The 17,368-nt window shown below is 41.6% G+C and overlaps 1 protein-coding gene across 1 annotated transcript in view; it reads left to right on the top strand.

The window, feature by feature from the left end:
• The first annotated feature begins 2,802 nt into the window (after positions 1-2,802).
• notch1b (notch receptor 1b) overlaps positions 2,803-17,368 on the top strand; it is a 42,326-nt gene continuing 27,760 nt past the window's right edge. Inside the window, exons 1-4 of the mRNA XM_082555788.1 lie at positions 2,803-3,260; positions 3,911-3,992; positions 16,331-16,587; positions 16,773-17,111. Of these exons, the coding sequence (XP_082411914.1) occupies positions 3,203-3,260; positions 3,911-3,992; positions 16,331-16,587; positions 16,773-17,111 (736 nt within the window). The 5' untranslated portion in view covers positions 2,803-3,202. The remainder of the gene's footprint in view (positions 3,261-3,910; positions 3,993-16,330; positions 16,588-16,772; positions 17,112-17,368) is intronic.

Raw genomic sequence — 17,368 nt, 5'->3', positions numbered from 1 at the left:
TTCTTAAGTTTATTGGTCAAAGCTGATTTATGAGCTTAATGTGATAAAGGTAACCAGACTGACATTTGCATTATCTACCCATGCATTTTTGACCACAATTGTTATGTGTCAACAGACTAAATGTAGGTTAAATGGGGATTTCATGCATTTCATTCATTCAGTGTGATCTTCTCCTCCTTGGTTAACATTTTTCCCCCGTTTCCTCTTCAAGCACTCCGACACCCTGTCTGCCCTCAGGCTTTCAACGACACCTTTTTATTTTTTCTCTTTCAAGCAGATGTTTCACCTGACACTTCTTGGCAGAGTCGCCACGTGTCACTCTATAGTTTGTTAAGAAAATGAGGGCCTGGTGATGTTGATAGAGATTGCTGACACCTACATATGATTGCCAAGTCAAAATTAAGAATGTTTATTTGTCATCCTACACTAATCTAAAAGTAATTTCCAAAGATTCTGGCAGTGGTTGCCCAACTCTTTATTGTACCACTGAAAACTAAACTCTTTAGATTTTTAAAAATACCATGAGACGCCTCAGGGTTGAATTAAAAGCGAGTGGTATTAGGTTGGTATTTTAAACCGATTTAAAACTGTCAGCTGATGAACAGGACTTTGTGTTGAATGGCTTATTCCAGAGCCTAGGGGCAATAACAGAGAAAGGCCAGTCACCTTTTAGAGTTCTAACTATGGAGTTAAAATAAAGCCAATTCAGTGTTTCACATTTACCCAGTGCAAAACATATCAACTAAAAGTCTAGCTGCTGTATTATGGAGGTGAAACATGGTGGAGGTACCATCATGGTTTAAATGAGCTTTACTATCTAATGGTATGGACTATTTGCAGTATTTGAGGGAACAATGGACTCTACATTATATCAAGAAACTTTAGAGAGAATCTCAGAACAGCAGCAGAAGGGTAAATAAATGAAGTAGAAGGGCAAATTCATTTCAGGTCAGAGTCGTGACCTTAGTGTTCGGTTAACTTCCCAAAAATCTTGATGAACTGAAACTGTTTTGTTGGGAGGAATGACCCCAGATTCCTCCTTTTCTAGCTTACATTGTGAATGATGTATAGTATTTAGTTAAGGGAACTAAAATACAACTTTCTGTGTGTCATTAGTTTAGTCAGATTTTGTTTGTCTATTTGTGACTGAAGATCAGGTAAGACTTGGTATAGAAGTATAGAGTATGGAAAAATCTACACACTTTCTACACACTTTTTCCATGTATGGAAAAATCTACACGCTTTTTCCATACAACCCTCATATAGGTTTGAGACTGACTCTGCTACAGAAGATATGTATGGGCTTAAAAATAGAAATCTTTGGGACATTATAAGGCATTATTTTAATAGTTATTTCTTCCCAAAAAAACCAACATAAAAGGAAATATTTAATTTGATGTAATATTTTCTTATTAGGTCTAAATGTGAGACTTCAACTACTGACCCCAGAAAACTAAATAAACAGGTGTCATCAGTTTGTTTTGTCTAGCTGTGCATGACAGCCGTTACCTGTGTGAAGTTGCTTAAAGTCTGTTCACAGACCACCTGATGGGAACTGCTGACTCTGCGTACTGAATGAAAATTTGCGTGTACCTCTGTCAGCATTTATTTATCACTGTAGAAGATCATAACTGCTCACAGGCTTTGGCTGTTTGTCATGCTCAGGTGGAGGGGTGCAGCAGTTTAAAGACAAGCTAATAAACTAATGTTCTATAAAAAGCAGGTAAAACATGTTTATGTAATGGGGATTACTGTTGTGATTCTTATTAATAGTAACAGTTTTTTAATGATCTTCTATCCATTATACTATTTTGTTCTGTGTTTTATACAGGTCTTGTACTGTTATACCCCCCCCCCCCCCCCCCCCCCCCATATTAATTTTTAGTTTTGTTTAGTTTTATTGTGATTATTCTTAGTTTTCATTCTTTTGATCTTGCAGCATTTTTGTGAATTCATTTCCATGAAAATCACTTTATAAATAAACTTTACCTACGTATTCACTTGAAATGGTTATGTGAGACCCGAAACACCTGATGACCCTAGGATACATCACTGAAGATGCGTACCAGTGCATCCAGGAGATGTGTCTTTATAGTGGAAAAAAGGGTAGCAATGGTTAAAGTTATCATTATCAACCATGTACTGTTTTCAGAGTTGGATTTACAGTTAAACTTTATTTTATATGCAAAAAGGTGTTACTGGGTATCACTTCGACCTCTGTAGAAATAGAGAGTTGTCCTGTGAAAATGCATGATAATACAGCGCGGTGCTGTTGTATTATTACCAGTCTATTCGTGTATAACCAGCTTTTGTAAAAGTGTTTATAAAAATGCATAATCACTTAATGTATTTTGTACTATATAGCATCTTAGGTCGCAGAGTAACAATGAAAGCTATCTAATAAAAGTGGATTAAGTAAAAATCAGCATGTTTTGTTTTTTTTAAAAAGTGAATGCACTGACTCAAAGCAACCCTTTCAAATTAAAAGACTCCAATCAGGACTACCAGCATTTGAAATATTAAGTTGACTAATAATGTTCATGTTTATTTTCCTTGAGTTTGTGTAATGTTTTACAGTAAAGTGCTGTCACTATGATTAAAATGGAAAACTATCAGGCTAGTGAAGTCGTTTAACCACGTTAAACTGGCATAAAGTACAATAAAGTAGAGCCTGTCTTTATTTAAGATGTTAAGGACTAAGATAATTCATACATCGACTGGATTAACGCCCAGTCCCTTTTTTAAAGTGCCCAACAGTTTCTTTTTAACTCTCACGGTAAATACTTGATGTAATCTGCAGGACTAATGATCCAGACGCGTTAATTAACCTCTCACTACATGGGAAAACCGCTCGGGGGAAACACAAACAAACTTCCTTACTGTCACTTTATCAAGTTGTGCAGCTTGCGCCTGTCTGGGGACCAACTGAGTGATTGTTCATGTGTCCGTGGAAGAAAAACGCCCCTCGGTGCGGAGCGGCGGATGGAGATCAGATCATTCCCAACTCGGGACCCGAAGTGACAACATCTCATGCTCGGAGTTCAGCGTTACTGTGTGTTTTTTAACTCTCTCTCTCTCTGTGGACCTTACTCAAGGATGAACTGAAATAGTTTTTGTATTTTCACTGTCGAAGAGGAAGACACATTATCGGATCTATGAAAAAACCCACGTGGATTTGTACAATCATTTTAAACCAGAAGGAATGCATATTTTGTCTGTCAAACTAACTTTCTTGTTGTCGCTGATAGGAGTAACACGAGGTGAGTGGCGGGGGAATCTCTCGGTGGTAGTTTCCTGCTTGAGAAAGTTGAGAGAAAAAAAATCACTTTTATGACTATTTAGTCTGTAAAATGTCCAAAGTGTGTGAATTGATCTTGATGCGCTCACTTTTTTGTGAACTGAGGCTAAAGTGCAGAATTTTCCAAACTTTATTGCCGCCTGCAGGGTTCATCTGCTAATTAACAGTCATGATGTTTACTTTTTTTATTTCTTTTGCACCTGTTGGATTTAGCAAAACCTTTACGGTTTCACCTCTCCTGGATCAGTTTGTGCATTTTTGCTCTGCAGGCAGCTCTTGAGCACTTGCCCGGCAAACACTCAACTTTTTCTCACTAGTGTGTAAACGCATGCCTTTGCACTCTGGATTGGGAGCAGTGTGAGCGCGTTTGTGTGTTTGAATAATATCGCAAAGCTGTGTTATCCTCCGAGATGGCACAGTCTTTTTTTTAAATTAGGACAGCTAAACTACAACATGTGATTCACACTTAGATTTTACATTTATGGGGAGAAACAAACATATTTGGAAGCTGTTCTTTCTGCAACACCTGGAGGGATTGTTGTACAGGCAATAATCAGTGATTTCAGAGGAGTGTGAGGAAAGCACACAAGTATTAAAACTTTCTGTTTGCAGGTCTGAGATGCTCCAAACAGGCGGAGTCGTGTTTGAACCAGGGGAAATGTCAAACAACTCTAGATGGCAACGAAGAGTGCAAGTAAGTTCAACAACTGCATTTGCTTTTTTTAAGCCAAAGAATAATAAGAAACATCTGCACGGAAGAGATGTGGGATTGTGGAATCTATGAGATTTATTTTATTTTTCATTTTTATTGTTACTCTTCTGGGACGCAAATGGCCAGCGAGCTGAGACAGAAACTGAGTGGACATTGATGAGGACAGGGGTCACCCGATGAGAGAGAGTGTGTTACTGCCACCACACTCTCTCCTCTGCAGCCAAACTCTCGCAGCCCTAAATCTTGTTTTTCTTTTCTTTCACGAAGCGACAGCTGGGTTTGCCAGAAGCTCGGCGACCATTGTTCTCCCCTACGATTAATTCTGTGTGACTAATCTGGGTGAGGCTTCCCAGAGAGACCCTCAGACCCTGTCCTCCTACAACCCCCCCCCTCCTCTCTCCTGGGATTTGGTCCCCTCCTCAATGGCCCTCAGTGCTCTCTCTCTCTCTCTCAGTCCCCTGGACAGATGGCAGAGGCTGGAGGATTTTCTAAACTGCTTAAAATGGGCACGAGTTCTGTATTTTGTCTGCAGAGTTTTGTGTTTTGAGATGTTTTCACTTCAGATGCTCCGACAACATGCTCCCGCAACAATAGCCTTCGTTGGCTCTATTTCCACCCTGGCATGAGCTGCATCAGCCAGTGTCACCTTACTGTCGCAAAGACCGGTGACCGCCGAGTGATTGGGCTGGCCAGGTCACAGCTTTGGGACTGAAAGACCTTGGCAGCCATCTTGGCCCTTTGCCACATCTTAATTTGGTCTTGTTGTGTATTCACCCCCACCCAATCCCACCCCACCTCCTCACTGGGCCACAAAGCAATCATTGTGCCCCTGCACTGTCTTCCCTCTCAGACGTCTCCAATTAAACATGGAGATGGGCATCGTCGCGGTTTTGAAAAGGTTTGAGCGGGCACACGAGGTTCAGCATGCCTTTGTGTGTTTCAGTGTTTTCTCCCTCATTGTGTTAGTTGTCACCACACCACCAGAAGGCCAAAAAAAATAAAGTTCAAAGGTTCTCTGAGGTCAGGCAGACTGTCTAAATAGACATAAAACAGACAATAAAACAGTAACTGCTTTCGATTCCATCTTTTCTGAAAGGTAGCTCTGGGCATTTGGTTTTTCTTGCATTTCTATTACAATATGTTATTCACAGTGATATGAAGTTAAGAAGAATTTTGTTAGGCTTTGTGCGTATAAATGTGTGTAGTTTCTCAATGTCAAGAGTAAATTTAATATTGTTAAAAGTAGAGATTTAGAGCGACATTTAAGGGCACCGTGAATTACTACACAGTCACTGTTGTACTAAGTCCTGTGTGCAAGCTTTAGAACTTGAAAAGAGATGAAAAATGCACAGAATCAATGCAGGATAAGCTGTTATATACTTGTAGACTTTCAGTTGCTAGTATTAGGCAGACCAAGTCACTGGATTTTTGCTACATGATGCAAGAAACGGCACTGCTGAACTCTTTTTTTTTTTTTAAGCGAATTCTGCCTCTATCACAATATTTTGCTTTGCAGTCTCTCACTGATGAAATGCCAAAAGTCATTTTCTCAGCCTTTAAAAAGCTTCCCCAGAACCTTAAAACACAATATACAATCCTAAGTACTTATCAGGTTAATTGGCCAGTAAGCTGATCTTCAAAGTGAACCAGTGTAAGAGATTAACAAACCAGCTTCTTGCTTCACTTTACAGCTCCAAAACTCAGAGAGACGTTTACTGATGCTATCGCTCTTTTTACATGAACCTCATTCTCCAAGATTGATGACTTCCACAGTAAGTGGGTTGATCCAGCCAGTGCTTCAGCTCTTGTTAAAGCAGCACAGCTGGAAGTATCACGACACGAACAGCGAGAAATAATTGCAACCAGGTGGATCCTGTTTGAAGCTTAGTGTAAAAATAGGTGTAAGATGATGATTAATGTGCGCTTTTTTTAATCAGTTAAATGTTTACAACATTCTCAGCTCACAGATTGTGTTTTTCTTCTTCATGCTTGTCAGAATTACAGTCTGGGTTTCTCCTCAACTAATTAGCTGCCACTCTCGAACTCAAGTGCTATATCGAGGTCAAGTAAGTGGCATTGGATAGTTCAGTTTTATGTAGTTTGTCAAAGATGCCTACTTGACATGCCATGCCATAAATACCTCATCCTCGTATCTGGCTTGGCCCAATGACATCCCAACTGAACTTTATCTCCGGAGAGCTTCGAGGAGGCCTCTCATTTACTGTGTAGGCTTGGCAGCAGCAGAAGGCAGTGACAGAGCTGAGCCAATCCAGACTAGGAAAAATAACTCACAGATTCCAGTGGCACAGTGGCCAGAATCAAAGCAGCTTGCAGCAGAGCTCCCTCTCTTTCCTGAGAGTTGAGAGATGTCAGGCTGGGACAGGGGCGAGGAAGGATGCTGCTGAGAGATCACATACTTTCACCGTTAGCTGGTCAAAGTGATGAAAAAACGCAGCTGAAAGCATGTTGATAGCAGCGTGAAGTGGTGAGCTGTTGCAAGGGTTTAAGTTTGCATAGTAGGTGAAGGATCGGAGTTTGGCCAGATGAATACTATAGACCCACTGTCATCTCTCGACTATAGCAGCATCCAATGCCTTTATTTACTTCAGCTACAGAAGGTAGCTGGCCCTTGTTTGAAGCTGCTTTCTAATTCCCTTTGTTTGGTCACTATTACTTACTCTGGCATTTAGGGGGACAAAAACCCTTTGTCCAGGTATTTAATTATGAAAAGTTTATAACTGTATCATACACAGAGGACCAAGTTCCAAGCACTGGGGCTTTAATACACTTTTTTTTCAAGCTAAGATCTAATCATAGCAACATGACATGATGCCTTGATATGGTTCATTTGCAACTTTCGATTGCATGCAACAGTCCTTGTGAGTAAACTAAGTTGGCCCACTTGTTGCTGAGATGCATCTGTGTGTTTGTTTGTTTCCAAAACTTAAGCTCTGCTTTCAATTTATGAGCTTGAAAGCGCTGTGCATAACGTTTTTCACTTTCAGCCTGCACACACTGAGCTGGTTGGAAATTCCCTGAAAAAAAATACGGGTAAAGTTGTTTATTTCTAATTTATCGTTAAGAACACACCTGCCTTCACACACCTGTGCTCCCAGCGACACTCAGTAGCCATATCTGCTCCTTTGATTCTTGAAAGGGGTTAACAAATTTAGGCTCTGAAAATGTGAGAAGTTTAATCCTGCTGTTAGGATCTGCTCATTTGTTGGCATTTTGAGCAAACGTTGCCTCAGATAACAGCCAGTCGTTAATTCCTTGCTGGTATGTGCAACTGCTACAGTATTAGATCCACCTTCAGTGAAAGTGAGCCCTTGTCTCTCCGGTTCTGGGCATTCTTCAATGGCACCTCTGTTCACTCCAGTCAGATGAGTCTATCTTAGCCTCCCCCGCATGCTCTCCACTCCCCCCTGCACCTCTATTCAGAGTCAGGAAGCAGAATCCAAGTGGCCTAAGGGAAGAAAAGGTGCCGTATCTGATCATATCATCACACAACGAGAAGCACATAGTGCGAGCCTTTTATATGGCCACTGCTGCCAGTGTTAGGTTCCCTTTGGCTCGAGTCCGCCTGGTGAGAGGAGAGCTCTGGCTGACTGAAGCGACTTGGTGGTGGGGAACCTCAGTGCCGAGGATTAGTGATATTTGAACCCCCCCTGTTTGGCATATGCCAAGACAAATCACATAAACTTTGATCATAGGCTAAGAGGACTGACAGTCAGCGTGTGTGTGTGTGTGTGTGAGAGAGAGAGAGAGAGAGAGACAAAGAAGCTTTGCACACTCCAAACCACACTTCCTCATTTCTTTTATTTTCCTTCCGGCAGACCACCTGTCTTTGGGTTATAGTATAACAACTAGGAGGAACACACACTCTCCCATACAGCAGCATGCTCCATAATACCCATGATTACTTGTGGTTTTGCCCATTCAGCTTCACATAGAAAAATGACTTTGTCTGCCAGGTGTGCTTTTAGCTTGCAGTCACACTCACAAACAGAATAATTAAGAGAGTGGAGTGTGATGCCTTTATCGTGAACCAGAGCAGTTTATAACAGCAGTAATGCTGATTGTAGGACTGATATTAGTGTCTGTTACATGGCAACAAAAAATAAAAAGTACAGATTTGCTCAAGGGTTAAAAGTTTCAGCAGGAATCATAGTGTGCTAGGATTGTTTGGGAGTGGTCAGAATTTGCCTTTGATAGAAAGGTCTGCGCTCTCTGTGAGTGCACCAAATATAATGAAGTGATCAAATCTAATCTAACTTTGATTTTATTACATTGAAGCAGGGGGTTTTATTCAGTGGGGACACTGAAGGGAAGGTGTTGAGGTGAATTTCAATTGTATTAATTGGTGGAGATATTTCTAAAGCTCTAACACTGATACAATATTTAAAGATTAGAAATGTAATGCAAATAAATGTTAAAAAGTCACAGTATTACAACCAAATGTTCTGTATTTCCACCTCATGCCAACACAAAGCTGTAGAGCATGGACACATGACTTTTGGAGGCGTTCTTTGTGACTGCCACCAGGATCTCAGAAGTCCATCTTTTGGGTCCTGTGTGTTGTGTGGTGGAGCCTCTGTTGAGGACATCTTTGGGCTCCTTGTTGCTTTCCTCTCTGTTCCATGGTGGCAGGGTGGACTGCAGGTGCAGCCATTGTGGTTTACATCAGAGCATTGTATTGCAGTGATGAATTAACTTGCTTCAACCATCAGTAGGTTTAATCTTGGTGTTATCTTGTATGTATGTTTTGAAATAACAGAAGAAATGCTTCTTTTAAAGGTAGAAAACGCCTGATAATCATCATGTTTTGCTAGCTGCCTTCAGTGTTTAAAATAACAGGACTGACATGAGAAACCTGGCAAACAAAGTAGTAAATAAGTAAGCCAAAGTGACAGCTTTCACTCTTAAATCAACCTGATAATCTGATAAGAAAGAGGCTGGGAAAACCTAAAAGAAACATGTATTAGTCCTTTTGAGCAGTAGAAACTTTCACTATTAAACATTGGCTGTTTGGAAGTTACAGTCATTTCACTTTGTTTTGTGGCTGTTAGCACACACACACAGGGTTGTCTTAACAGCCAACAGTTTAACAGCGATGTACATGTTGGACAATTTTTCATGCTCTGGCTCACCCTTGAAGTAACAACCTGAGGATCCTGTTGTGCTGTCAGTTACACCTTCAGACACCCGTGAAGCCCTTAAGTGGTTCCCAGCCTCGTAAAGTGGCAGTAGCAGAAGTCATTAGAGCTGCTATTACGCTCATGACATGCGCGCACACACACACACACACACACACACACACACACACACTGAGTGTTTTGTCCAAAGGGGAGCTTTTTCTTTCCCATGGGCTATACTGCTCCCAAATAAACAGGGTCTCTAATGAAGGCTGCCAGATGTGGGCTGGCCAGGTCAGCTCTCCTGTACGATTAGAGGGGGAGGAAAAGAAGGATGAATATAAAGAGAAGGCAAGAAGTGGAAGCACTTCCCCCTGTAATTTCTGTAGCCAGTTGGGATTTGATGGTAACTTTGGTTTCATTTCCACAACAAACAACAAGCCTGGTTTTTGTGCCAGGTTCGGTTTTAGTGAAGAGTTATTTATATTTGCGTGATTCAAGCCAAATGCATGTGTTAAAGAGGTGTTTGCTACTGTGCAGACTGCTGGGAAAACACAGGAGAGGAAGAAAGAGAGAGGTAAGTGTCGTGGAAAGGAGGGGAGAGTGCCCCTTCACCCCTGGGCAGTGCTACTAAAACAGATCCGATGAGACCAAAGGGGAGTTAGACCAGACATGAACCAAACAGCCAGGAAATGAGATAAGGTGGTGGGGAGACAGGAGAGATAAGGGGAGGGGGGAGAGAGAGGAACTACATCATTTGACTCCTAGACACAAGGTCAGTTAGTCAAACTTATAAGGGAGAAAGGAGAGGAGGAGGAGAAAAACAATTAGTTGAAGAAACTGGGAGAAATGTGACAGACCATTGTCTCGCATGTTTCACACATCAGGGGATCGTCCACTTCAGACATGTTCTCACCGCTGGAAATACAGGTGGCAGGACACATGACAGCCACTTGCTCCCTGTGAATACACCGGACAGGATATTGATTTGCTCTCGCATTTGCACAGCTGTACATCATGCAGGCATCTTTACTCGGAAGTCGACTGATTAAAGACAATCCATTTAAATCACTTTTGACTTTTTGTTGGTGCTTTTTTAATCAGACTAGTAAATTAGATACCAGGAACATCTCTAGATTAATGTCCAATCCAAGTGATTTAAACATTCGTGTTCTCACATGCACCTCTGTTGACTGGCATTCAAAATCTATAAGCCATAAAGAAGGTGGCTGAATGGGCTATTCCAACACTGTTAAAATCTATCATACCAACAAAGTCCTAGTTTTAGCTTCCAGTTTTTCCAGTTTCTTCCATGATAGTAAGTGAAATGTCTTTATGTGTTTGAAAATGTTACTGGAAAATGAGACGGGTGTTTTTAATACCCAGCAGATCAAGCGAAACAAAGAATTATCCTAAAAAAATCCTGATCAAGTTGCTAATGGAAATGGAACCAGACAGTGATCTGTTTCTCACAGAGCTTTACATGCCACAGTAATTGAATAAATACACAACCTAATTCACTAAGCTTCTCAAAGAGCACATAAAGCAAGGCCCATGCAGCTGCCAAAATCTCTTTGCTTATTCTAGGTTTTTATTTGTATACAGTGCACATGTGTAGCCTACATATTACATGCTCCCATCTGCGTGTGACCTCAGAAAGATGGCAGATGGCAGATTGGCTCGGCACTGAGGAAAACCCCTTTAGAGTGACGCCTGGCTGAGGGTCAGATGTCACCACAACATCTGCTGCAGGCTCGAGCCGCCGCCCGGCCCTGTTATGCATCCCATCAGTGGTGCAGACCTGTTGCCACGGGCTACAGCGGCAGCGACTGAAGAAGAGATGGCCCGGGAGTGAGCGCAGAGGAGAACAATGAGGGCTGCTGGGGAGGGATGACAGAAAAGATAATAACAGTATCGGCCTTACCGCGGAGATAATTCCACTGCTGTGCTGCAGTTACACGATACCTCCCAAACACCTGATATTTGCTCAGCTTCTGATTTGTGCTCCACTTTTCATGTCTTCTTTATTTACCTTTCTAGCAGCCCAGTTTATCGACTGCTGTTGAGATTATCCCGCTTCCCGGGCCGGGCAGATTTCACTTGTTGAAGCAGCTGCTTTGCTCTGTTTGTTTTGAACACAGCCAAGACTTGATAAAAGAGTCGTTGAATATCTTTTGTCTTACCCACCTTTTTTTATGTGTTTGGGCTCTTATCGAGGCAGTTAAAATTGATGCCCGTAAAAGCTGTTTTGTGCTGAGTGTGTACTTGACAGGCTATCGCCAAGTTAAAGAGCAAACTGTTAACATTCTTTGTCAAGCGTGTGCTACAGTTGACTTAATGCTAGCATCCCAGGCGGAGTGTGTTTGAATAGTGTGTCCACGTGCTTTGAGGTAAGGGTGCAAGGGGCTCTGTCTGTTTGTCTTTTAGACCTTGGTGTGAGATGCAGAGCTGTTTTTGTGAGGGCAGAAACCGGTTTCAAAAGCTAGTGCAAGTCTTTTCCAAGACCCATAAAGGGAAGCTGCCAGCAAGCCCCTATTGAGGTTTCTCAGGTTAAGAATCAGGACAGGAGGCTCTTTAGAGTAAACACCAGAAAATTCCTTCTGCCTCCTTTCTGCCTTTCTCTCCTTGAAAACCAAACCAAACCAGTTTCCTTTCTCTCAGACGTCTTTGTTTGTCCCAGTGCATGTCTGTGTGTCTCTGTCTATGTGCGTCTGTGTGTGTGTTTTGGATTTTTAGCTTTTCCTTTTGCCTTGTGCTTGGCCTCCAGCATTGCAGACCACAAAAAAAAAAGTTGCAGAGCAGCTTGGAGTATCTTGGATGAAACTTTTGGGAGGATGAGCATTAAGCAGATGCGAGTTATAAATCCGACTGTGCTGTCTTACAAATGAAAAGAAGGGGTTTTAGGAGAAAAGGGGTGAGAGAGAGGGTTTTGGAGGGAAAGAGAGTGCACAGAGGGGAGCGAGTGGATGCCAGCAGCCATACAGCTTTGAACAGAGGAAGTGAAAAAAAAAAAAGAAATCAGGAGTGAGCACATATAGTGGAAGGACAATTCAGAGAAAGATTTTTTTTTTTTTTTTTTGGGGGGGGGAGAGAGAGAAAGAAGAGGAAAGAGGAGGTCTAACAGCTGAATACGCCCGGCCTGTGGTCAGCGCTGAATGGGGAGGAAAAACAATGGGCCCACTCATCCTTCGCTCTCCTTTCTATGCCTCTCTCACTCCTCATTTTTACTGCTAAGTATTTGTGGGAATGGTGGGGGGCATTCATTCAAATACCAACACTGTGAAAAAATGTCCAAATCAACATGTTATTTAACTTTGAGTCCTTAAATTTCCATTCTTTTGATTGCTATTTTACATTTTTACAGTATGTTAATAAATACCTCAAGCCAGAAACAACTAGTTTAAAAAGAATAGTGAATCACAACATAACGCATTTATTTTTGTGAGAGATGAGGGCACGGCCCTCATCTCTCTTAGTGTTTGAGGACAGTAGTCAGATGGGGTGCCATGGAAAGGAAGGAGGCTAAGTGTTGGGGATATGGGAGACAAGGGGTAAAAGGGAGGGGGGGGGGATGACTGGCCGGGGTAGCAGCTGCTGTCTCCTCATTAGCATGCGCACCTGCTCCCTGCGGCCTTTTTCCAGCGAGCTCGTGCGGCGCCTCACGACCTCAGCACCCGCCACCGCTGGGGCTTAGCTGGACTGGCCTTCTAGCAGCCAAATTTTCTCTTGGCCGACTCCCCACCCCCAGACTCACTGCAACACACACATACTTCCACTGTCCCCTGTCGGGTTAAATAGAGATGCTCTATGTGGAAGAATGTCCATAGATTTTAATGTACAGCTGTTTTATCAGATTAACTCAGTGTTGCTGCTGCATAGACTGCTGAAATACTTTGTAACTACTAAATATGAATTTACATTTTTTTTTAGAAGTTTTCAGTGTTGCTTTTTTAAGTTTATTTGACATTTCATGACAGACTGAGCATTTCTCTTGGTTCAGATTGGAAAAACCCAGAGGTCATCAGGACAAGACACATTTTATGTGCATAAGTCAAGTCTAATGGCTCAGTCTGGTAATTCTCCTTAGCGTCAGACCAGGGTTTGCTTCTTTTCTAGGTGTGAAAGATTTATGTGTCTTTTACTGGCATTTGGAAACAATGTGTCCTGAAAAGTTGCCAACAATTTTACTGTAAGAGAAACGGCAGTATTTTCAGATCATTAATCAAAATGTTTTACAATGTTTTTTGACAGATTAGACGTTTTCCATCAAAGATATTGACTATGTGTCTTTGAGAGGACCTTGTAATTGACTAAATGATGGATATAATAACAAAGTGTCTCATTTGCACATTGTAAAGTAATTTGTGGAAAATTTGTGGGGGGGGTTTTGGGTTTTTTTTTTAATAATAGCTAGACATTTCACATTTCACTTCCTTTGAAAAGTAGGTCTTCAGAAAAGGCTTGGTTTACAACAGTTTATTGTGGAGTTTTTTTTACTCTTGGCTCTGTGTGATGTCAGTTACAGCAGATATACTTAATATGGTTATCTCAGGCACACAGCTCTGACTCTGAGCACAGAAGCCCCACCCACTCTGTTCAAACCTTTTGTTCATGATACAAGCAGCCAATCAGAAGAAAGCTGGCTTCTTTCAAACAAATCACATTGACCTGGTGTTAATAAATAAGGATTATTTTTCACTGTGAATCACATAATGCTCTCTTCTAGAGTCCATGAATAAAAATATAGCGCTGGAACGAGTAGGTCTACTTTTATAAATGGCCTCAGACTAAATGACAAGCATGCAAGGTGCCACTCTTTGCTCTAGACATGGTGAAATGCCACCACTCACTGCTACTGTTTATGCAGTTGGCAGCCTAGCATGTCATGTTTTCTTTTCTTTGCCACAGTCCTAAGGCTGTCTAATCCCATGAGGGGGAGACCCTGTCTAAACACACGCCTGTCCCTGCACAGGGTCCACAGCTCAGCCCCACTTACACTAACATACACACAGGGTGGACGCCCTGGGAATGTTTGGGGACAGGGTCCTGTCAGCCCCTCAGTGCTAACAGACTGGCTGGCTCGGGTCAGGTATTTGAGAGCAATTTGGGTTTTTTTTTTATGTCTTTCATGCTTTGTGCACAATGGTTTTTGTGTGAGAACAAAACAAGAGAAAGAAAACTCTTGCTGGTCAGGCATGTGCATAAAAAAACTCCAACAGAGCAAAAAAACAAATCTGCATTTTAGGACATTCTCTATGTAGTTTTCCGCTACATGGGAATTCACTTTTCAGAAATCTTTCATGAATCTTGAGTGGTTGCACTGCAGTGTCTTTCACTTCATCCCCTGCCCATCCTCTTGTCTGATGCGTGAGCAAATCCTCTCTGGGGAAGACAGAATAACGAGCACTGAGGTGGTGGCACGGTGCTTTGAAGTTGCCATAATGTTGGCTTGCAGCTCAAACTGTGGCATAGATGCTGCCTTGTACACAGGATGAATGAGTGCTGACAAAAGGGTCAAAGTGAGCAGATTCCAGTCCTCAGAGCTGCTGAAGAGTGCCATGATGGCTGCTTTTCTCATACCTCCACTTTTGGGAAGGACGGATTAGGAACAAGATTTCCAAATACCACAGATTTTTCTTTTGTGCCCCTAGCCAACCAGCATTATTGACAATAGGATTGAATCTTTGAAATGCTGTGAACTGCTTGGATTTATGGGTCAGTTAGAGCAGCAAAAAGGACTGAGTATTAAACCTCAATCAGTTTTTGGTTAAGACAGAGTGTGTCTGTTAGATGTAAGTGGCTGGTTAAAACTAAAGAGTTTTCCATACCAAGAAATATGGCTTTACTTTACTTCCAGCCCACAAATCTGTGGATACGCAAGGAGCTGTGAAACATTCCTTCATGTAATCTTTCTGCCTGTGTGTATGCATGTGTAAAATAGTGATCACCGTCTGTCTTTGTGCGGGTATATGTATGTGTGTGTGGCCCTGTGTAAAATAGCGATCACCGTCTGTCTTTGTGCGGGTATATGTATGTGTGTGTGGCCCTGTGTAAAATAGCGATCACCGTCTGTCTTTGTGCGAGTATGTGTATGTGTGTGTGGCCCTTTTGTTGAGCCGCGCGCATCCTCAGGGGACATGCTTTCAGCTCCTCTCATTGTAATTGTAAATGTGTGAATGTGCCTCTGTGATCAGCGGCTCTCTCTCTGGGAACTTGTTCGCTGGGGTCCGAGCAGCGTTTATGACTCAGAAACAACCTGTGAGAAACATCACAGGAGCTTGTCCCCCTCCCCTCGCTGCCCAGACCACTCTGTTTTATAGCTTCAAACACATTGTCCACAGGGGGTGACAGTAGAAAGACAAATGTCCATTTAAAGCATAGTTTCTCATTGCTATGTTGCCGTGTCGTAGAAACAAGAATCAATGATTGATACGGACAAAAAGGTAGCCTTGCTCATTTAAAGTCATATTAGCATTGTGGACTTTTGACTGAATGGATAAAAAAATGTATGAATTTATTAGTCCATCTTGTGGATGGATTATTGGTAAATTGCTGGTATTCATGATAGAACAATACTTTTCACTAAAGGTATAATAAGAATTGTTTAAGTTTTTTATTTTTTAGGACTGACACGGGAAACAATGAATTTAATAAAATTACTGGGAATGTGACGCATTCACCACTCTGTCTACAAAAAAACTAATACTGCTTCAATTCATATCACTAAAGGGAAAAAAGTGGGAGTATACTATGTGTATATATATATATATATATATATATATATATATATATATATACTAGTGTACTATATGTATACTATGCATATTGAAATCTGCTAAACAGAAGTCCAATTAATAAATAAAAATCAATTAAATAAGAAACTGGCAGCTTTTAGTATATGAATTTGTCAGTTTTAGCTCTAGCACATTGGCTTGCTTTGGAAAGTAGTGTGCACATCCTCAGAAAAATGAAGAGTAAATGGTAAATAAAAATAAAGTATAATCCATAATAAAGTATAATCCAAACATCACCCTGATTAGCAGCTGAGAATCTCAGTTCTTATCATGGCTTTTATTAATACTTAAAGTATAAACCTCTTACATATTAAATTGTTTAAATATGACAAAATTATTATCTTTCTCATAAAGAAACTGACCTCTGACCTCCCTCATCTGCTGTTTCCAGGTGCCATGATAGATTCCTAGGAAACAGGTGCCAGTTTCCTGATCCATGCACCCCTTCGCCATGTGAGAACGATGGCATGTGCCACCACACATTAAGCGAGAACAGTGTGGACTTCTTTTGCAGCTGCAGGCCAGGCTTCGTAGGCCTCCACTGCCAGATTGTCAATCCCTGCACCAGCATACTTTGTCGCAACGGAGGCACCTGTGCTTTGGACAATCTCCAGAGTTACAAGTGTCATTGTCCACCTGGATGGTTAGGTAAAATAAAACAGTGCTATGATATTGAACCAATGGTTGGTTGATGATAAATAAGATTGGAAACTAGATAACTGGATAACAAAAGTAACACTCTTTGTTTATGGGTCATTTTGAGGTTGTGAAATCCCAGAAATCTGTATCTAGCAATGTGTTTAATCTTTCACACAATATCTTTGTGCCTTCAGGTAAGCAGTGTGAACGAGCCGACCCCTGTACCTCTAATCCATGTGCCAACAGTGGACAGTGCTCCGTCATTGAATTCCAGTACATCTGCACCTGCACGCCCTTCTTCACTGGAATGACCTGCACACATGATGTCAACGAGTGCGACATAAAGCCATCGCCCTGCAAGAACGGTGGGGTGTGCATCAACGAGGTCGGCAACTACCGATGTCAGTGCCCACCGGACTACATAGGCAAGCACTGTGAGAGCCGCTACTTCCCCTGCAACCCGTCACCCTGCCAAAATGGAGGCACCTGCATCCAGAAGGGAGAGACGAGTTACGAATGTTCCTGTGTGCCAGGTAACATTAAGCTGCATTAAAACACGTCTTAAATGATTTGATCATTTGCTGTACAATTGCTCTAAAGTGGGCCTCCTGTGCTTTTCTTCAGTCATGTAAATAAAGTGACTATGTTGAATACTGAGGTCAGCAAATTTTTTATTCTAGGCTTTTAATATTCAGGAGTTTCTTTTTAAAAAGGAATAAAATAAAGGTGTACTGTTTAAGAAGCTGTGGTAAGGTGGGATTGATCAGATCCATTAACGTTTGTGAAGTTA

This window comes from Aulonocara stuartgranti, assembly GCF_965226115.1.
Source record: "Aulonocara stuartgranti genome assembly, chromosome: 12".
Taxonomy (NCBI): domain Eukaryota; kingdom Metazoa; phylum Chordata; class Actinopteri; order Cichliformes; family Cichlidae; genus Aulonocara; species Aulonocara stuartgranti.
This window is presented reverse-complemented; position numbering and strand designations above follow the sequence as displayed.